The sequence below is a fragment of the Panthera onca genome, chromosome C1 (assembly GCF_046562875.1).
Source record: "Panthera onca isolate mPanOnc1 chromosome C1, mPanOnc1 haplotype 2, whole genome shotgun sequence".
Taxonomy (NCBI): Eukaryota; Metazoa; Chordata; class Mammalia; order Carnivora; family Felidae; genus Panthera; species Panthera onca.
Genome location: NC_138346.1, coordinates 217223349 through 217242952, shown reverse-complemented (window position 1 = coordinate 217242952; position 19604 = coordinate 217223349). Strand labels below are relative to the sequence as shown.

The following is a 19604-nucleotide window of genomic DNA, read 5'->3' as shown; positions in this document are numbered from 1 at the left end:
TACGCCTTCACCCTCCGGTTGGGCCCTGCGCTGCTGGGGCTCCCAGTGAGCCGTAGAAGCCGTATCCCTAAGCCCACCTCACCCCTTGGCGCGTTGCTTCTGGGTGGAAGGGGGTCTCAGTCTTGGGGACTCTGCAAACTCCCACACCCCGCCTTCCCTCCCTCCCCAGGCCTTGCCAGCTCCAGAGCTGCAGACATACAAAGCTACATGGACATGCTGAGCCCCGAGCTGGGCCGACCCCAGGGCAAGATGGGGAGAACCACACCACCACCACCACCCAGCTTCCCTCCGCCGCCCCCACCCCCAAGCACCCAACTGCCCCCACCCCCACCAGGCTATCCGGCTCCCAAGCCCCCTGTGGAGCCACATGCCGCGGACATCTACGTGCAGACCAAGAGCAAACTCCGCCATGTGGAGAAGGAGGCCTTCAAGAAGGAGGTAGTGAACCTTCTCCCAGCTGCCTGCCTCCCAGCGCTGGGCTGAGGCCAAGAGACTGCCTGGGTCCTGGACACAGGGCGGGGGGGGGGCCGGGCCAGTGGCCTATTCAAGAGTATAAACTCGTGGCTAGCCCCGTGGGGGACTCAGGGCTGGGCACTGGGGACAGGGAGATGAGTCAGACGAAGGCACTACCCTCTCGGGAACTGGTGATGGGTGAAGGAACATATAATCAGACAGCCGGGCCTCTCAGGGAGCTGGGTCCTCCCCGACCTCTTGCACAGCGTGGTGGGGCGGTCACGGAATTGGCAGAGACTGCCCCCTCCGCAGACCTACCTGCGCCCAGAGCCCCAGGCTCAGGTGGGGAATGGCTCCCAAGGGGCTGTCTTCCAGGTGGGAGATGAGGGGGCAGGGAAGGTGAGGGCCGGGAGGAGGGTGGAGGAAGGGAGAGAGGGACTCAGCACTCAGTGGGGGCTGAGGGAGGGTAAAGCTGAGGTTGGCTACCCAGTCTGAGGCTTGAGTGCCCAGGCTGATGGAAGGGCCAGTCCTGAGATGCGAGGTGTGGGGGAGAAGCCAGCCTGTGGGGAGGGGGGCTGTGTCCAGTGTGGGCACATTGAGTGTGAGGTGCCCAGGATGTCAGGGCCTCTGGGGTCCTGGCTGAGGCTCTGGAGCCAGAGGGCTAGTCTCAGTGGCTGAGAATGCTAGTCGGGGAGCCACCCCAGGGGGCCCCCGGGGTGCTGGCCAACAGGGCAGAGCCCACTGGTCTGGGACATGGCGGGCAGCCTGAGACCACAGGTGGCTGAGTATGGGGTCTAGGCTCTGGAGGGTCCTGTGGGAGCCCTGACCTGTAGTTCTCCCTCAAGCCCAAGGCAAACCACTCCAGAGCCAAGCTGAGTAACCCATTTGCCCACAGGTGTCCCAGGTCACAAGGCCACTGGGTGGGGGAGGGGAGGGGCAATTTCCACAGCGACTCCACCCTCCCCTCATGCCATCTGCGGCCAGGCTGTCAGTCGGGTTCCCCTTTCATCTCTGTGAGGTGGAGAGGGCCCAGGAGAGGACTGCAGAGGGCCAAGGGCGGGAGGACTTTCCTGGCCGGCCGTGTGGGCTCTGGCCAAAGCACAGCCTGTGCCCCCTCCACTCCCCTGAGCCCCAGGATCTTGAGGTCCCGTGCCCCTACCCGCTGTGTGCGTGCAGGGCCGCAGGCGACAGGCAGCTCCACAAAGGGCCCTTTGTGTGCCCACTGCGCCTGGCGCCCCCCGCCTCCGCCCCCTGGGCCTGGCCGTTGCTTGACCGCAGCGGGAGCAGGGTCGCGGCATCCGCGCCTTGGGGCTGCAGGGGGCGCCGAGGGGCGGGCTGGCCCAGAAAACAAATCCTGTGGTGTCGGGTTTCCTGCAACGAGAGCCGGTTCGGGTGGGGCTTGGAGGTCCGGGGCCACCGCGGGGACGCACGGGCGGGGGGTGGGGGGGTGGGTGGATCAGGGGACAGCCCCCGCACAGGGACTCGGCCTTTGGCCCCGCCGCCCCATGTCCTTTTCCCTGGGCTAGGCTTAGCAGGGGGCAGCTGCGATGGGGCGGGCCACCGCGCTGTCATCCGAGCCCGCCTTGCCGCCCCTGAAACCCGAGGCTTAGGCGCGGGTGTCGGTGTCGCTTACGCGGATGTCGATGGTTTCCAGATGCGGGAGGGGAAGGGCGGGGGCGTGACCCGGAACCCGGGGGTACCAAACACCCGGGGCTCCACTGATCGGGTGGCTCCTGCACTCCGTCCACGGGGTATGGAGGGGACAAGTTGGAGGAGGGGGGTGAGGGCTGGGGTGCTCCACACCTAGCAGAGGGAGAGCGGAGCAGGGGCGGGGCCACATCTGGCTTACGGGGCAGGCGAGGCGCTGCGGCCGGTCGTGGCGACGCAGGTGGAGCCCCCGTGGCATCCCCCCTTGCTGGGAGTGGGTCGGCGCGGGATTGGCTGGCCCTGGGTGATGTCAGGGCGACAGAGCTCATAGGCGCTCTTGGGCGCGGGCGGGCAAGGGCTGGGCTGTAACCCGAGAGGAAGGATCAGGTGGCGCAGGTGTCGGGTCCATGCCGCCCCCGCCGCCAGGTGCACAGCGGGGGCCACCGGCACTGGCGCAGGTAGGAGCAGCCCCGGGACCGCGCGGCTTAGAGCCTTGGGCAACCAGGAGCCTAACAGGACAAGGGCTCTGAGAGGGCTCCCTCGGGGTCGGGGTCCCTGAAAGAGAGGGTTCGGCAGAGCCTTGGGGACGCGCGGGACGGCCGGGTAGCCAGGCGTGGGGTGAGGCAGAGGCCTTCGCGCTGGCTTAAAACTGCGAGCTGCCCCTTCTCCGGCTCCCCCTGGCGACAGGGCTGGGTCAACCCGCCCCTGGTCCCGCCCCTTCTAGCCTCAGTGGGGGCCCTTGTGGCCCTTGGCCTGCGCCCAGAACCCCTCCCTGGGGGGGGGGGGGCGACCGAGCCTGCCCTTCCCCGGGACCCTCGCCCCATCCCCGCTCGGAGGACCGGAGGGCCTGGGAACCCGGCTGCCTGCACCCCTCGACGGCCGCTGGCCATGAGCCCCGGGAAAGTGAAGAGCTGGGGGGGCGGGGCGTGGGAGGCCCCGGGGACCAGCGCCTGAAGCCCCTCCGCCGCTGTCTTCCCGCAGCTGAGCTCCCGCGACGGCCACAACGGGCTGCGGAGGCAGGACTCCAGCCGCAAGCCCCGCGCTTTCAGCAAGCAGCCCAGCACGGGGGACTACTACCGCCAGCTGGGCCGCTGTCCCGGGGAGCCGCTGGCCACACGCCCGGGCATGGCGCACAGCGAGGAGGTGCGTGCCTGCCAGCCCGCGCCCGCCGGCCGCCCGGGACCCGGCCCGGCCGCCCGCTTCTCACTCGCCAGCCCCTCCGCTCCCCCGCAGGCGGCGCTGCTCCCCGGGAACCACGTGCATAACGGCTGCGCCGCGGACCCCAAGGCGTCCAGGGAGCTGCCCCCGCCGCCCCCGCCGCCGCCGCCGCCCCTGCCGGAGGCCCATAGCTCGCCGCCGCCGGCTCCACCTCTGCCCTTCGAGGGCGCTGGCCCTGGCTGCGGGCAGCGTCGCTCCTCCTCGTCCACTGGCAGTGAGTAGGGGCGGGTTGAGGGGTGGGGGGCGGTGCCAGCCCTGAAGGGGAGGGAAGCCTAGACATCGCTCGTTCCCCAGCTGCTGCTGCCGCCCTGGTGCTCCCTCTTTTCCGACTCGTTCTTCCTGCGGCAAGCCCCTACCCCAGTGAGGACCTAACCCTAAGCGGAGGCTCTGGGTTGCCTCAGTGTGATCTCAGCGCACCTCAGTGACCTCTCTGGGCCCACGTCCCATGCAGCAGGGGAGGCCTCCCAGCTCTGGCGGCTGGTGTTTCTAATGGGCTGGTGCTAACTGGGCAGCTCTAAGTAGAACTGGATTCAAAGAGGCAGGGCCAACCTTCGTCCTGCCCCTTCTCTATCCTGAGCTTCTCTTCTGCTCCTCACCCCTATCTCTTGTTCCTCCAAGCTAGCTAGCTTTTCTCAGATGCTTCAAGGACTCTTCCTGGCCAGATACCCCAAAGGCCCCAGGCCAGCTACGACCGGCTATGGGGACGAGGCCAGTGACCCATCATGCTCTGCCCTTTCCCTCCTGATGACCCCCATGGGCATCCTTTTAAGGTCTAGGCTGGTGAACAAGATTCCTGGCTTCTCTTCTGTGAGGTGGGGCAGTCTCTTGCATGCCAGGGCTCCTGCAAGGCCCAGGAGGTGGTGCCTCGTGTGTGTGTGTGTGTGTGTGTGTGTGTGTGTGCGCGCGCGTGCGCACACCTTCTTCACCCAGCCACTCAGTGCAGGGACCATGTTTAGTGACATCCAAAGCTTCATGTCCCTCACTAGGCGTGCAAGGGTATAACCGGGTCCAGGGTACGGCCAGCCTGGGCTCCCTTCAGGTCCCTATGGAGCCTCAGCCCCTGCTGACCAGGGCCCATCGTAGCCTGTCCACCACCAGCTGAGCCTCCAGAAAGGGCCCTAGCTCTGGGGTTAGCTTTTTCCTTCTGGAGCAAGGCTGATGCTAGGAATGGAAGAAAAATAGACTTTGGGCTTCTCCAGAAACCCCTTCTCAGCAGAGCCTGGGCTGGGTGCCCTATCCCAACCCAATGCCAAGTTTGAGGCCCTTGCTGGGGGAACCAGGGCCAGTGGCAGCCCTGCCCAGTCCTCAGGGACAGCAGTAAAGCCCGGAACTGGGTGGACCACCCTTGTGGAGCCCCAGAGCAGCCTGAGCCAGGGTCAGATGAGCTGGAAAATTCCTCCTCTCCTGTCTCCCCTCCTCTGCGTGTCTCCCTCCCCTCTTCCTGCCCTCCCTTCTCTATCCACACACCCCCCCCCCCCACTGTCCTAGCCTCACCCCGGCCTCCTCCTTGTCCTAACTTTGCTGTCACTTCTCTCCTCTCAATCCCTAGAAGTGAGAGTCCTGAGACACAGGAAGAGTGAGTAGCTGCGTGCGGGGCTCCTGGCTGAGGTGCGGGGCGGGGAACGAGGCACGCTCAGGGGAAGCAAGGCCAAGGACCTGGGGCTTTAAAAAAAAAAAAAAAAAAAAGGAGGGGGCAGGGCAAGGGGCTGGCAGGCCAGGGGTCCTCCACACTACAGGTGGGGCCACTGGCCCCACAGCTACCTTCCTACCTCCACCACACCCACACACACACCCACAAATTCTACCCATGGCTTTCAGTTTTGCCCAAATAAATGAGCCTGTTGCCAGTGCCTGCCTGGCAGCTTTCCCTTTTACCCCTCCTGCCGCTCGCTCAGGGATCCCCAACCTGGGGAACCCAAGAGCTGTTGGCCTGTTTTGTTCCCCTCACCCAGCCCTCACCCCTCCCTGGGTCTCTAAAGACAGCCCTTCCCAAACCCCAGCCGCCTCCGCGAGCCTTGTCAGAAAATGCAAACTCTGTGCACCTGCCTATTTGCATGCTTTTCACCTGGCCCTTCTTCCTGGGTGACTTCACCCCGTATCCTTAGTAAAGGCTCCGCTTTCCTAGGTCCCCCAGGGCTGAGCAGCGCTTTGCTACACGACGGGCTTGCAACCAGTGTGTCTGTGTCCATGTCTGTCTGTCTGTCTGTCTGTGTGGGAGGTGGGGAGGGGACTGGCTTGGTTGTGGTATCCAGGGTCCTGAGCCCATATAGCCACGGAGGCCCCAGGCAACTCAGTCCAAGGGTCACTGAGCTTTGCTGATGCAGAGAGGGCTGGAGGGAGACTCCACCCTGGCTGGCAGAGCCAGGGAACCCAGGACAAAGGTCGGGTGGCTGGCCTTAGACAGGTAGTGTCTTAGAGCTGGTCAGTCAGTGTCCTGGGTGGAGACATTCGCCGGAGTTCCCAGGGCCGGCCCAAGAGCCAGCATGAACTCCCAGGGGCCTCCAGGCAGGGCCCCCATGCCCCGTGAGTAGGGCCGGGAAGATGGTGGGGCTCTGTGAGCTGTCAGCGGGGAGCCCGCCTCTGCTGGGGTACCCAAGAGCCGCCCCCAGGGCCTGGGATCTGGAGAGCTGTCATCTGGGGCCCGGCCCTTCCCGACTTGGGGAGAGGGAGGCAGAGGGGCAGGCTAGGGGCGGCGGGGATGCAGACCTCGCACCCCCACCCCACCCCCACCCCCGCTTGGCCAGCACCTCCTCTCCTGCCTCCGTGCAGGCACCAAGTCTTTCAACATGATGTCCCCGACGGGTGACAACTCGGAGCTACTGGCGGAGATCAAGGCCGGCAAGAGTCTGAAGCCGACGCCGCAGAGCAAGGGGCTGACCACGGTGTTCTCGGGCAGCGGGCAGCCGATCTCCCAGGTAGGCGGCTCGACGGGTACCCCGCCCCGGCCCCCCTCCCCCGTGCCGGCCGGTCACTCAGCCTCGCCGCTTCTCCCCGCAGCCCGAAGCGCCGCTGCCGCTGCCGCAGGCGTCGCCCGCGCCGTCGCGGGCCCGCAGCCCCACCCCGCCGGCCGTGGGGCCCCAGCCGCTGCTCAACGGCAGCGTGGCGCCGGCGCCGCCCGCCACCCCGGCGCCAGGCGTGCAGCTCGATGTGGAGGCGCTCGTCCCCACGCACGATGAGCAGGGCCGGCCCATCCCCGAGTGGAAGCGCCAGGTGATGGTGCGCAAGCTGCAGCTGAAGATGCAGGAGGAGGAGGAGCAGAGACGGAAGGTGGGTGGGGCGGGGCTTCTGCACCCGGGCCCATCCCCCACATCGCCGCCCGGCCTGCGGGGGGCCTTTCCACCTCAGGCGGCTCCCATGGTCCTTGGGGGGCGGGGGTTGGGGGGTGGGAAGCAGGGTTGGAGGACCTCCCCTGCCCTGGGGACTGTCCTTCCGTGAGACGGGCAAAGCTCATCAAACGCGAATGTGCTTCACGTCGCCCGGGATCTTGTAAAAATGCCGATTCTGATTCAGGAGCTGTGGGTGGGGCTGAGATTCTGCGTGTCTGGGAAGCTCCTGGTGAGACTGACCTGCTGGTCCAGGGACCACCCTCTGCGTGGCCAGCAGGCTTTGGGCTGCAGTCAGACTGGCCTGGGCCCTTTCCTGCACCGCCACTTTCCAGCCTTCGAGACTGAGCCTCATCCAGCCTCAGTTTTCTTATCTGTCAGATGATTGACCGTCTTTGGCTGGCAGGGTGGTTTGCCACTGACCGGCTCAGCACGTGTTTCCTGGGTGCTGTGTTCTGTGCACTGTTGTAGCCTCTAGGGATTCGCGATGGATATCTCAAGGCCTTTTCAAGGTGGCTTTGGGGAGTGGGGCGGGAGGGGGTCAACCAACAAGCAAACACAGCATCTTAGTAGAGAGACAAGTGCCCCCAAGAATACAAAACAAGGTAACATGAGAGCCCGAGTGAGCAGGGAAGCCAGTGACGGGGCTGTTAACAACGCTGCCCTCACCGGGATGGGGCATGCAGAGGCCTGGGGCTGCCCTGCACCCACCGTCCTCTTTGGGGTGGGGCCAGTGTTATGAAGGAGGAAGTGAAGTCCAAGGTGGACTTGGAAGATGAGCAGGAGGTGGGCTGGGAACAGAGTGGGGCAAAGAGCAGGCTCAGTGACTGTCCTGTCAGTACAGGGGCGGAGCTGGAGAGATCAGTGGGGGCAGATCACCAAGCCCTGGCCTTGAAGAAAATGGACTTTCTCCTGCAGCGGTAGGGAGCCTGGGAGAGGGTTTAAGTGAGGGAATTAGCATCATCCTATGTGTCTGTGAGGGAACGGATTGATTGTAGTGGGTCAAGATGAACAGGGAGGATGTGAGGACGACGCCCCCCCCCCCCCCCCAGCCCAGGCTGCAGAAGCCCAGCACTAAAGTGAGGAATGAACGAAACTCTCAGAAGTTCCTGGCACACCTAGCTCATAAAATTGATTATCATCCCTAGTGCCGGGGACAAGGGGTGAGAGCTGAGGCTTCAAGCTGGTTCAGCAGTAAAACACTGACAGCGTGCACAGGGAGGGCTCGGGCTGCGGGGACAGCTGACAAGAGGTCCTCAGTATGCGCGAGGTCCCTCTGGGATGTGGCCTCCAAACAGCAGCCCTGAGATGGGGTGGGAAAGGGCAGCCTGGCGTCGCAGCTTCAACGCCTTTTGCATGTTCCTTCGGTGGTGTAATGAGCAACCAAGCCAGGTGTGGAGACTCCCTCTGCCCGCTCGGTCTCTGCAACAGCGCCCAACGACCCCGCCAGCGACCAAAGTGGACAACTGCCCAGCGCCCGGAGTAGCGGCCTGGGCCGAAGTCTCGCCCCAGTGTAATCACCCGCCGGCCGGGCGTGGCCCATCCCTGCCGACAGAGCCCCGCGGAGCCATTACACCACCCAGGACATGCAAAGGGCGCCCCCCGGCGGCCGCTGCGGGAGCCGGGCCAGAGGGAGACGCGCCTCCCTCCCCTCTCTTGTCTTCCCCGCCTTAGCTGACGTCCGCCAGCTCCTGCTGCTACCCCCGCGAGGGCTGGAGGTACTCCAGCGCGCACAACGCCATCCTCGGGCCCTTCGGCGAGCTCATGACCGAAGCCGACATCCTCCGCATCGAGCAGCAAATCGAGAACCTGCAGGTGTTGCACAAGGCGCAGAAGCTGGAGGCGCGCCTGCAGCAGCTCGAGCTGGAGTTGGAGCAGCTGCTGCCGATTTCGGCCGCCCTTTCCGCGCCGCGCTTCACCGTCGATCCGCGCCGCATGCACGGCCGCGCAGCCAGTCTGCCCGCCTGGTGCAGCAAGATCTCCACGCTGCTCAAGAGCATGGCCACGCTGCTGGCCGCGCTGGGCGGCCGGCCCGCGCACCTGGCCGAGCTGCTGGCCGCCGACACCGGCCAGCCGCTGGCACCGCTGCCCGACGCGCCCTGGAGGCCGGGCCCGCTCTGCCTCGGCCGCTCGCACTCGCTCAGCTGGTGTCGCGAGGCGGTGGCGCGCGAGATCCTCGAGTGCGGCGTCTCCGTGCAGCATCTCCGCGCCGTCTACGAGCTGCGCGCCCAGGGCTCGGCGCCCTCGCGCGGCTCGCGCCGCAAGCTCTCGCTTCCCGCCGCCGCCTCGGGCCGAGAGCCCATCCTCGAGGAGGACTACGTGGCGGCCGGCACCGGGGAGCCAAGCGCCCCGGTAGCCAACGGCTTGCCGGCCCCCTGGGACTCCGTGGGCGCGCTGGGCCCGCCCGACGCGCCGGACCACCAGGCGGCGCTGCCCGAGCCCCAGCAGCTGGCGCGCCAGCCGTCGCTCTCCACCGAGCTGCGCGGCGTCCAGGACTACATAGATATGCGCAAGGAGCGCATCGTCTACCTCTTCCTGGAGCACTGGCGCAAGTGGACCTTCCGCGGCCCCCGGCGCCACGCCCAGGCGCGCCTGCGCAGGCTGCTGCCCCGCGTGGTGGCCGCCGGCGCGGGCCCGGGCCCCGAGGCCGCCGACGCTCTCCAGCCGCTGGCCGGCGACGGCCCGGATGCGCGGCTGCTGCGCCTGCTGAAGCAGCGGCAGGTGGTGGGCAAGCTGCTGGGCCACTGGCGGAGCCTGCTGCGGCAGGTGCCAGGACGCCCGCCGTGTGGCTCGGGCCTGGCTCACGGCCTGTACTGGCCCGAACACTTTCTGCCGCCCCTGGACGGCGGCGCGCCCCCGCGCTACGACAGCCTCACGCTCGACCTCTTCATGCTCGGCTACTTCCAGCTGCTGGAGATGAGCCTAAGCCGCGAGGAGCGCAAGTTCCGCCACCTGCTGTGCTACGAGATGTTCGACCGGCTGGGCAGCCACCCGTGGGAGCTCATCCGCCTCTTCCACCGCGTGGTGCTCGAGGAGGTGGAGGCTGGCCGACGAACCTGGAGCGACGGCTTCGAGGACCTCAGGCGCCAGTTCTTTGGAGACAGCCCGGAGGCTGAGCCAGCCCGGGAAGAAGAAGCGGAGAAGGAGCAAGAAGAGAAAAAAGAAGAGGAAGAGGAGGAGGGGGAGGAGGCGGCGGAGGAGGAGGGAGAGCCGGCGGAAAAGGTCCCTCCGGGTCAAACGGTGGACTGGCCAGAGGGGCAGCCCGAGGCCCCAGCTCCTGCGTCGCAGCCCCCCAGCCCCCCTCCGCCAGCCGCGCCTCCCCCGACGTGGGACCCTCCTGGTTCCGAAGCCCCTGTCGAAGACCCCCTGGAGCTGGTGTCTGAGATGGGCGAGTTCAGCAACGAGGACATCTGCCGCTACATTGACCGCAGCTTCTCCTTCTGGAAGGAGAAGGAGGCAGAGCTTTTTGACATCTGAGCAGCAGAAATCGGAATTTCCCCCTCAGGCATCTTAACCCAAGCTTGGATGCCCGTCTGATGCCCTCTGGAGGCCAGAAGCCCACAGGAAAAACCCAGAAGCCAGCAGGGTGGCCTTGGAAAACCCAGAGTATCCAGGACCAGGCTGCCAGAGCCTTTGAAGCCCACTATGACCAGATGTGGGGCAGTGGCTGCGGTGGGCAGGGCACAGGGCAAACCAGGTGTTCCCCTCTGGGCCTACAGTCTTGCCCGGCTCTGCATGGTAGGCAGGTAGAAGCAGCCGCCCCTCTGAGTGAGGGACCGTGCGTCCCCCCCGGGGCAGTGTGGCTCTCCTCTCTTTGGTTTCGCACTGGAATTCACAGCTACTTCTTTGAGGTCAAGGGAGCCACATGTGCAGTGTTCCGTGTGACGTGTTCTCCTGTGTAACATCCACATAATAAAACTCTTTGCTGTAAGCTGCCTGTGTTGGATGCCCGCCTCCGCCCCTGCCAAGTCGATGCAGCCACACAGTTGTAGAGGTAGTGTCTACTCCGCTTGGGAACAGGACGTGCATAGGCCAGAAGGTCCTTCGCGGTGGAGGCCAGCTTGAGCCCCTCCGGGCTGGCTGGATCTGTGGGGGCCCAAGTATGGGTCTGCCCAGAGAGTCGAGGTCAGGGCCCTGGAGCCATCCGTCAGCCTGCCCTAGTGGGAAATCTCATTCTCTGCTCCTCTCCTGCACCTTAGCTCTGACCTGTCTGGCACCACCTCTAGAACAGGGGGCCTGAGTTATGAGGGGGTAGAGCACAGGAGGCCCCCTCTAAGGGGGTTGTGGCCAGGCACCTTCATCTATTTGCTCTGTAGAAGGACGTCTGTATCCCATTGTCCCTGACTAGCGTGGGTCTCCCGGGGTTGGGGGTGCACCTCCCCTCAAACCCCACCTCCCAGCGCATGCTGGTCCTGAAGTTCTGTGCTTGTGTTTCAGGAGGAAGAGGAGGAGGCCCGGCTGGCCAGCATGCCTGCCTGGAGGCGAGACCTCCTGCGGAAGAAGCTAGAAGAGGAGAGGTGAGCCGGGGGACCGGAAGCTTCAGGGCCTGGTAGGGTGTCTTGATCATGCCCCTGAGGTGGTGGCACCAAATAATGCTGTCTCTTTTTCCTCTAGGGAGCAGAAGCGGTGAGTGTGGGCCGACCTGCTGCCCCTCCCTGGCTTAGGCACAGTCCTTTTGCCCCTTCATCCAGCCCCATCTTGAGCACACCCCCTTGTCTGGTTTGTAGCACAATCTCTCTGCTCCCACTAATGCCACCAGACTCTTCTCCCCCAGCAACTTAGCCCCTGCCCCAAAGTCTAGATCTTATGGCTTGATAACCTTGGCCTGGATTACCGAGCCCCTCGTGTCCCACTAACCTAGCCTTCAGTTATAACCCAACTTCAGTATCAATAACCTTGACCTCTGTCCCTCAAAGCGTGGTTTCTGCCCAGTAATCTAGCCCAGTGCTTACAGAAATATAACACGAGCCACTGTGTAAAGTTTTCTAGAAGGCACTTTGGGAAAATAAAAAGGTAAAGGTGAATTTAACATTTACATTTTACTTAGCCCAAAGTATCCAAATATTATTTCAACACGTAACCAGTGTAAAAGTCATTAGCGAGATGTGTTACAGTCTTTTAAAAAGCAGTCTTCGTGATGCCGTGCGCATTGTACACGTATCCTACATCTCACTTCTGACACTTCAGATGCTTAGTAACCACCTGAGTTTAGTGGCTGCCTTGTCAGCACAGCTCTAGCCCCTATTTTATTTTTTTTTTTAACGTTTTTATTTATTTTTGAGACAGAGAGAGACAGAGCATGAACGGGGGAGGGTCAGAGAGAGAGGGAGACACAGAATCTGAAACAGGCTCCAGGCTCTGAGCTGTCAGCACAGAGCCCGACGCGGGGCTCGAACTCACAGACCGTGAGATCATGACCTGAGCCGAAGTCAGACGCTTAACCGACTGAGCCACCCAGGCGCCCCTCTAGCCCCTATTTTATAATAACCGTCCCTAATTAGCCACCACTGCCTCCCACTAATGTGGTCCCTCCTACTTGGGTCCTGCCCCCAGGACACTCCCCGCTCACCCTCTGCCACACTCCTGACCCAGCACCCCTGTTTCCAGTAATACCCCAGCCAGAAATAACTCAGCCACAGCCTCTCCCTCACCCAGCTCCTGTGTGTGCCCCCGTGACTCCAGTCTGCCCCCAACCAAGCCCCTCCCTGTTCCCACCCTATCCTTGTGGCTCCTGACCCGACCCCAGTCCCCAGTCCCCCAGCCCTTCTGCCCCTAGAACCCATTGCCCTGGCCGCCCAGCTCCTGCCCCCAGGAACGCCTTACTTGCCCCTTACGGTGCCTGGCCCACCGTCTCACGCTTGCCCGCGGCTCTGCCCCCCGCCCCATGCCTAGGAAAGAGGAGGAGCGACAGAAGCAGGAGGAGTTGCAGCGAGAGAAAGAGCAGTCGGAGAAGCTGCGGACGCTGGGCTACGACGAGAGCAAGCTGGCGCCCTGGCAGCGACAGATCATCCTGAAGAAGGGGGACATCGCTAAGTACTAGGTGCCGCCCTCCTGCTCGCAGCCTCGTGAGCTCTGGGGGCCCCAGTCTCCGCCCCGGCCTGCCCGGCTCCGGCGGAAAGGGCTGGGAGCCGCGCTGCCTTTCCCCTCCCGCGCTGGAACCTCTCCCTGACCCCGCTCCGGCCCCCGCATGCCCAGCCCGGGGCGCCGCTGGAACGCACCCGCCGCCGTCGCCCAGGAAAAGTGCCCAAGCAAGCTGTTGACGCAAAAAGATGCTGCTTATTTGCATGCCTATTTACATATATTTGCATGTTCGGTGGAGGGTCGCGCAGAGTGCTCCCCAGCCCCGTGGGTGGCGACCTTGTTTTCCTGCGGGGCGCGCGCCCGGCCGCAGCCCCCTCCCCCGCACCCCGGAACCCACGCGGCGGGCGCATCCTGGGCGGAGGCAGGCCCCGCGCTTGGGGAAGGGGTTTTCCTCCCGTCGTGACCCAGATCTGCACCCGGCCCGCATTTCCCATCCCCGCCGAGGGTTTCCTCTCAGTCATTTGTTTACCAGAAACGATGAAACCGGCAACCTGCCCGTCGGGACCGAGTTGCCGCTCCGGGGGCCCAACCTCTGCCTCCCCCCTCCCCCTCCCCCTGGTGAAGTCCGCGCTCCCCTCCCCCCGGGTCCCACGATTCCCAGACCCTTTCACGACGCTGGTGGCGTGAGTGCGAGGCAAGGGTCCCTGCGCTTGTGTCTCCACCTGCTTCCTCCCCGTCCCCGCCATCCCGCACCCCCATTAAAGCTCTCTCAGCCGCCGCGGCTGACGTGCACTCTCTCGCGCTGTCGCCACGACTTCCTCTCTCCGTCGGGTAACTAGGCCGCGGCCGGGCGGGAGCGGGGCGCGGGGGCGGCCCGGGCGCCAGGGGCCACACTGGGTTCCACCGTGGGTCCCCGACCCAGGGGCGCTAAGACTTCCGGGCCTTTCGACGACGCCCCCCAGGAAACGAAGCCGGGGCCACTTAACACCACAGCCCCTCGGAAGCACCAAGCAGTAGCTTTTCTTCACAGATTTAATACCCAGGCCTCGGCCAAAGTCGGGCCGAGACACTGCTGAGCCATCTCCTGCCCCCTCCCGATATCTGTCGATGCCGCTTGGCCTCAACCAGAACCCCAGGGGGCGCGCGGCAGGCGCTGCTACGCAGGGCCGTGCCAGGAGCTTATTAAGTGACATAAGATGTCTACACGCATAAGTAACCGTACTTAGGGCTTCTGCAAGGGCCGCCGGAGCCCAGAGGCGCCCGGTGTGGGCCCCCGCCCCCGCGTCACGGGCCGCGCTGCAGGCGGCTGCGCAGGTCCTCGGCGCAGCCGTCCAGCCCCATGCGCTCCAGCGCCGCGTAGACGGCGCCCAAGCCGGCGGGCTGTTGCTGACGCCAGCGCTTGAGCATCTCGTACTGCTGGTCGCGGAAGCGGCCGACCTCCACCTCCACGGCCTCGATCTCCGCTTCGCGCAGCCCCAGTGTGCGCACGAACTCCTTCCAGCGCCGCGCGGGCACCGCGTCCATCACGTCGTAGAGCTGCGGGCCGGGCTGGAGCGTGGCTGCCGCGGAGCCCGCAGGGGGCGCTGGCGAAGGCGTGGGCGTGGGCGGCGGCGGGTCTGGGGACGGGCCAGAGAGAGTCGGTGGGGAACAAGAACGGAGGCCAGAGGCGGGACCGCGGGCAGAGCGGGGGACCAGGGGGGTGCACCCCGTCCGCCTGGGACGGGAAGTGGGCAGGTGGTGCCTCAGGAAACCATTACTTCTCATCTCAGGCTCAGGAGAATGGGGTCAAGGCCAGTGAGGTCTCTTACCGAGGGCTCTGCTGCGCAGCTGGTCCCAGGACCACGTCACCTCCGCGCAGGGCGCCTCCTGGATCTGAGGGGAGCCAAGGGCCCAGCCATTGCCTACCAAATGGGTAGCACGGACCTTCTCCATACTGCTGGCTGGAGCTAGAAGGGTGCTGTCCCTGGGCGAGAGGTGGGTGGTCTGGAAGCCAAGAGAGGCCCCAGGTCAGCCTGGGGTCACTCCTTCCTGGGGTCTCTGGCTGGGAGTGGCCATTCCCTGGATCAGTCAGCAAACATTCTTCAAGGCTGCCTCCCGAAGTCCCCCCTCATCTCTCACTGGGTGGCCCAGAAGAACTATTTCCTCTGCCTGAAATAACCTTGTCCTGGCTGCCCTCCCCTGTGGCCCCAACCCTGCCGGAGGCCTCCCTATGGTGACACTCATCTCACTGAACTGTCTTCTGTTTACCTGTCTGGATCCCACCAGACTGAAAGCCACTTAGAGACAGGTGCCTTGCTGCTCTCATTCACCGACTACTCAGGGAATTCGCATGTGTTCACTAGGCCTACTCTGTGCCTGCCAGCCATCGTGCCCCGTGTGGGGGACCATGAGTTATAATACGGCCCAGCCTCTCAGCTCCAGAAGGCTGAGGCCTGGGTTCTTGCTCACTCTCTTCCCTGAATATTACTAATATTCTTACCTGCAGGGGAGTCAGGGCCTCCAACCCAGCTTCATCTGCTGAGAGACAAGAGCATCTCGTTAGCAACCAGGCAAGACTCCTAGACCTGGGTGCTGGTCCAGCTCCTCTTGGGTTCCTGTGCCACCCCTGCCCCCAGCACTCTCTCCCTCAGTTTCCCCCCTCTGCATCAGGGGTGAGTGGGCTCTGGGCTACCCGTGCGGACCCGATGCCCCTAGAAATGTGCGTGTGTGCGCGTGCGTGTACTTACTAGGAACCGTGGGCTTGCACGGCTGGCAGCGGTGGTACGTGTAGGTCAGGGTGGCACCGAGCAGGAGTGGGACCACCAGGCCAGCCAGGAGCACCTGCACCCAGAACACTGAAAGAACAGCCGGTGGGTGGTGGATAGGAGCCACACCCCAGCCTCCCCAACCATCCCAATAATCCTGCCCAAATTCCCAGCACACCACCTACTCTGCCTCCAGCCACAAACAGTCACACAGGGCTCAGGGCAGCTCCCGAGGGTGCTCCTGCAAGAAGAGGGGGTGGGGTGGGGTGGGGGGCGTGAGGGAGTAGACACCAGGAGAGGTTCCCCGTCCTCTCCATCCTGGAGGCCCTGCCCTCCCCAGGTCTCTTCCCTGGGCACCACAGTACCCTGGAATGTTCCCAAAGGACTGCTGAAACTTCACTGGTGTCCCCAGAAACAACAGCAACAACCGCTATTTATGGAGCTTTTTCTAGACTAGATTGAGGGTCACTAGAATGTCAGCTCCATGAGGACCAGGATTTGCCTACATTGTTCCCTGTTGGATCCCCAGCACCTAGAACATCTCTGGAAAATAGTAGATGCTTAATAAACACTTGCAGAGCAAATGAATGGATAAAGTGTTTTACCCCTTAACCTGTGCCCCGGGGGTGGGGGGGGGGGGCAGAACCTGCTAACATCGGCACATGGAGAAGCCACAGATCAGAGTGGTGACGTCACTTGCCCAAGATCTCCCAGAGAATGAGTGGCAGATCATAGTTTTGAAATTGTATCAACTTGACTCTCTATAAACGGCCAAATCCTATGCTTCTTTAACCTACAGCTGGAAAGATTACTAAAGGACACAACCCCTTATTTATCTGGCATAAGGTGAATGCAGATTTCCCTTCAGTATCCAATGTCTGCCTGAAATGGCGCCCACCCACCACAGGACCGAGCTCCCTCCACGTTCCCGGGATCCCCACTCTGCTCCCAGAACCCCCTCCCTGTCCCAGGGCAGCCAGGACATTACGTGGGGCAGGACACACAGCTGTTGCCATATTCATAGAAGCCAGGCAGGCAGGTCCCACAGTCGGTGTCTCTGACGGAACCTGCAGTCCAGGAGATGGCTTGTGTGTCAGGAAGGGAGAGCGGGAGTTAGGGAGAGGGGGGGTGTGGAGGGGTAGACAGCCCAGAGCGGGAGTACTCACAGGGCACCCGTGTGTGGCGGTGCAGGGCCCTGCAGTCTGAGCACGGGTGGCAGCGGAAGGGGGAGCCGTCCCTGCAGGACTTGACCAAGCACTCGGGGAACCAGCCCGGGTCACAGCCACAGTGGGCATCTGCCACTGCTGAGCAGTTCGTCAGGGCCACCTGGGAAACTGGCAAGAGTGTTCAGGGAGATGGGGAGAGTGGAGGCCATCAGGGCCAGAGACCCCCCCGCGGGGACCCTGGGCAGATCCCCTGGAGAATGGAGATGGGGGCAGCCAAAGACGGGGCCACCCCCAAAGGGAGAGGAGCATGGAGATCGCCCCAGATCAGAGGCTGAGGCATATATAGAGATGGGAGGGTCATCGGGAAGTGAGGGGGCAAGGGAATCCTAGGGTGGGATCGAGGGGGGAGGGGCCTGGGATGGGTGGACACAGGGCTGTCACACCAGAGGTTAAGCCCAAGCCAGCCACCTCCTTCAGAAACAGCCTGGCCATGGCCTGTCCTCAGGAGTCCCCCCACTGAGCACTAGGCCCCTTACCCTCTTCATCACAGGCCTGGCAGCGGGTACAGCGGGTCTCATGGTGGTTCTCCCGGGCCAGGAAGGTGCCGCGGGGGCACGGGAGGCAGGTAGAGGCACCACAAGGCTTTGGGCAGGGGGCCTTCAGGTAGTGCCCTGTGGAAACCAGACCCGGGTCAGACAGTCAAAGGGGGTTCCCTCTTTCCCCTCCCTCCTCTCCTATCTCTGGCTCCCTACTTCCTCCCCAGCCCTGCCCACCTCCCCTGTCTCCTGACCCCGCCTGAACCCATCTCCCTCTGTCTGCCCTCACTTCCCCTCCACATCCCTCCCACCCCTTCGGCTGCTCACCGGCTGGACAGCCCTTGCAACAGAACAGACCGCTCCTCTTCTGGAAGTTGGAGGCACAGTCACACTTTGGACTGGGTGTGCTGCCCTGGCCCTGGGCGCCCAGCAGCGCAAGGAGCAGGACCTGGAAGACAGGTGGCTGTTGGTTGTGACAGGGCTGGCCGTGCGGGCCCTCCCCGGCCTCCCCCCCTTCCGAGCCCCCCACCGCGTTTGCCCTCAGAGAGGCCCTCTTCTCAGGTTCTTGGGCGGGAGGTGCCATGGATGTGGGGTAAGACGAGCTTCCCTCCCCCCGTGCACAGAGCAGGCTCAGGAGAGGCAGAGCGAGGTCTCCAGCCGGCCCCCCACACACGTTTCCCTCTGCCAGGGCACCAGGGCAGGCACCGGGGGGCCCCGTCCCCACTCCTGGCTTGTGTAAGGTGGAGGACCCGGATCCTCCTCTGCCTGGGGCCCCTAGACCCTTCTGGCCCCCGGGGCGGGGGTTTCCTCTCAGCGGAAGGGCCCCGCCCGGCTGAGGCTCTAACTAGCCGAGTCTCTAAGTGGAGAGGGGTTGGTGGTGGTGCTGGCACACTTCCCCGCGAAGTGGGGCCCCATGGTTCTTAGCGCAGCGACCCAGGCCTGAGGTCAGGCTCCAGGCTGCCCGCCCCCCTCCACCGTGCTCCCACTCACCGCAGCCACCGCTGCCGTGCAGCCCCCCGGCCGCAACTCCATGGCTCCTGGCGCCTTGCTGGGCCCTCGGATGACAGGCGTGCGCCAGCCCGGGGGCTTCCCCCGCTCCGCCCGCTCTGCCCCAAGCCAGCCCCGGGGGAGCCCGCCTCAGGGGTGGGGGCCAGGGCGGGGCCCCCAGCCCACGCAGCCTGCCCCTGTGCACCTGAGCTCACCTGAGGTGGCCTGGGGGCAGCAAGGCGTACGCAGGACAGGGCAGCATCCAGGTCCCCCCGCCTGGGTTCTGGCCCCGGCCCTGAGACTACAACTTCCAGGTGAAGTGACTTCCCTCCTTTGGGCCTCAGAGCCCTCCCTCAGCCATGAGAGGTTGGGCCACAGCGACAGCGACGCAGCTGGGAGACCCAGCCTCCCCAATACTGCCTGGGTGTGGGTACAGGGGCCCCGCCCCTGCAGGGGAGTCCCAGCGGGCATTCTCAGTAGAGCCTGAGACGCATCGCCCGCCCTGGCATAAGTTTACGGGGACCACCCAGGGCAGGGCCCGTGAGGCACCTCGTGGGAGGGAGAACTTCATGGGGGGCTCCTGGGTAGCCCTCGTGGCTGAGGCAGGGGATGGGGGGTGATCTCGGGGGTGCTGGTCTGGTCACCTCTGTCCTGTTAATTCACTAATGCTTCTCCACAGTCTCCTCCAGGGGTGCCCTACCACAGACAGAGGGCGACAGGAGTGAGAGGCCCCTGCCCCCCCCGGCTCAAGTGCACCTGAGTCAGGAAAGGGGCTGGTTCCAAAAGCAAAGAACTTCTTCTGGTAGTATATACAAGTCTTTATAAAAGAATCAAAAGCTCAATAAATATGCAACTTTACACAGAGCCCAACCCGAGCCTGGGGTGGCCAGTGGGCCTGGGAGAGGGGGAGGCAAGGACAGGAGAGCAAACATCCCGTTTGGGGCCGGATGAGGGTGGAGGTGGGAAAGGCCGCCCTGGAGCCCACCCCAGGATTGGAGCTGGTGACTTCAGGGAGCAGCGAACAAGGGACCCTTCAGGGGTCGGGTGGACAGGTTAGTGGGGGTGGCCTTGGGGGGAGTCCTGAGGAAGTACTGCGGCCTGGGCCTGGAGCTCTGCTGAGCCCTCCTCCACTTCCATCCAGTCTGGCAAAGTGCAAATCGGGGGTCCTGCCCGGCGCTCTGGCTACTGTGCAGGCAGCAGCCGGAGCAGGGACCCGGATGCCCCAGGAGGCATGCTGTTTGCTGTCTCTTGGTCAGTGGCACCCTCGGGGGCCTCCCTCTGCTCAGACCTCCCTGCAAGAGAAGGGAAGGGACAGACAGTCCTTCCTTGGCTGATGCCACTTCCAGAGGGGGCTCTGGTCACCCTTCCTGCCCCACCAGACTCCTTAGGCCCCTTCCCCACCACCCTCTGTAGACACTGCCATTCAGGCTCTGAAGCAGGTCTCAGGCTCCCTTCTCCCATCCCCACCTCCTAATGCCATCTGCTCCGTCATGACAGTGCCCCTACCCA

At 64.2% G+C, this 19604-nt stretch overlaps 2 protein-coding genes across 16 annotated transcripts in view; one reads left to right on the top strand and one right to left on the bottom strand.

Moving 5' to 3' along the window:
- ESPN (espin) overlaps nucleotides 1–13459 on the top strand; it is a 31814-nt gene extending 18355 nt beyond the window's left edge. For 2 of the 13 annotated variants that reach the window (XM_060624465.3, XM_078452499.2), the window contains exons 7-15: nucleotides 170–438; nucleotides 3082–3243; nucleotides 3334–3532; nucleotides 4868–4894; nucleotides 6088–6233; nucleotides 6316–6585; nucleotides 11079–11158; nucleotides 11256–11267; nucleotides 12534–13459. In XM_060624465.3, coding sequence (XP_060480448.1) covers nucleotides 170–438; nucleotides 3082–3243; nucleotides 3334–3532; nucleotides 4868–4894; nucleotides 6088–6233; nucleotides 6316–6585; nucleotides 11079–11158; nucleotides 11256–11267; nucleotides 12534–12681 — 1313 coding nt within the window. In that variant the 3' untranslated portion in view covers nucleotides 12682–13459. Of the gene's footprint in view, nucleotides 1–169; nucleotides 439–2280; nucleotides 2559–3081; nucleotides 3533–4867; nucleotides 4895–4936; nucleotides 5842–6087; nucleotides 6234–6315; nucleotides 6586–8315; nucleotides 10228–11078; nucleotides 11159–11255; nucleotides 11268–12533 lie in introns of those variants that run through there. The other 11 variants (XM_060624458.3, XM_060624456.3, XM_060624461.3 and 8 more) reach the window with 10 other exon arrangements.
- A 221-nt stretch (nucleotides 13460–13680) lies between these two features.
- TNFRSF25 (TNF receptor superfamily member 25) lies at nucleotides 13681–19381 on the bottom strand. Of its 3 annotated transcripts, XM_060624480.3 has the most exons (10): nucleotides 18099–19381; nucleotides 17436–17556; nucleotides 17109–17243; nucleotides 16573–16740; nucleotides 16395–16473; nucleotides 15592–15647; nucleotides 15389–15496; nucleotides 15142–15179; nucleotides 14471–14645; nucleotides 13681–14278 (listed from the first exon to the last, which is right to left on the bottom strand). In XM_060624480.3, the coding sequence occupies exons 1-10, from the start codon at nucleotides 18138–18140 to the stop codon at nucleotides 13947–13949; spliced, it is 1254 nt and encodes a 417-aa protein (XP_060480463.3). In that variant the 5' UTR covers nucleotides 18141–19381; the 3' UTR covers nucleotides 13681–13946. The 3 variants fall into 3 exon arrangements, with proteins under 3 accessions (XP_060480463.3, XP_078308627.2, XP_078308628.2); XM_078452501.2 differs by having other exon boundaries at nucleotides 17436–19381; XM_078452502.2 differs by having other exon boundaries at nucleotides 15142–15176; nucleotides 17436–19381.
- Nucleotides 19382–19604: the final 223 nt, after the last annotated feature.

Excerpts from the sequence above, each read along its gene's own strand:
- TNFRSF25 (XM_078452501.2), bottom strand. The coding sequence starts at position 17,691 with ATGGCACCTCCCGCCCAAGAACCTGAGAAGAGGGCCTCTCTGAGGGCA. Across the intron at positions 16,741-17,108 it reads CCAGGCCTGTGATGAAGAGG|TTTCCCAGGTGGCCCTGACG; the intron begins GTAAGGGGCCTA and ends CACTCTTGCCAG. Across the intron at positions 15,497-15,591 it reads TGTTTGTGGCTGGAGGCAGA|TGTTCTGGGTGCAGGTGCTC; the intron begins GTAGGTGGTGTG and ends CTGTTCTTTCAG.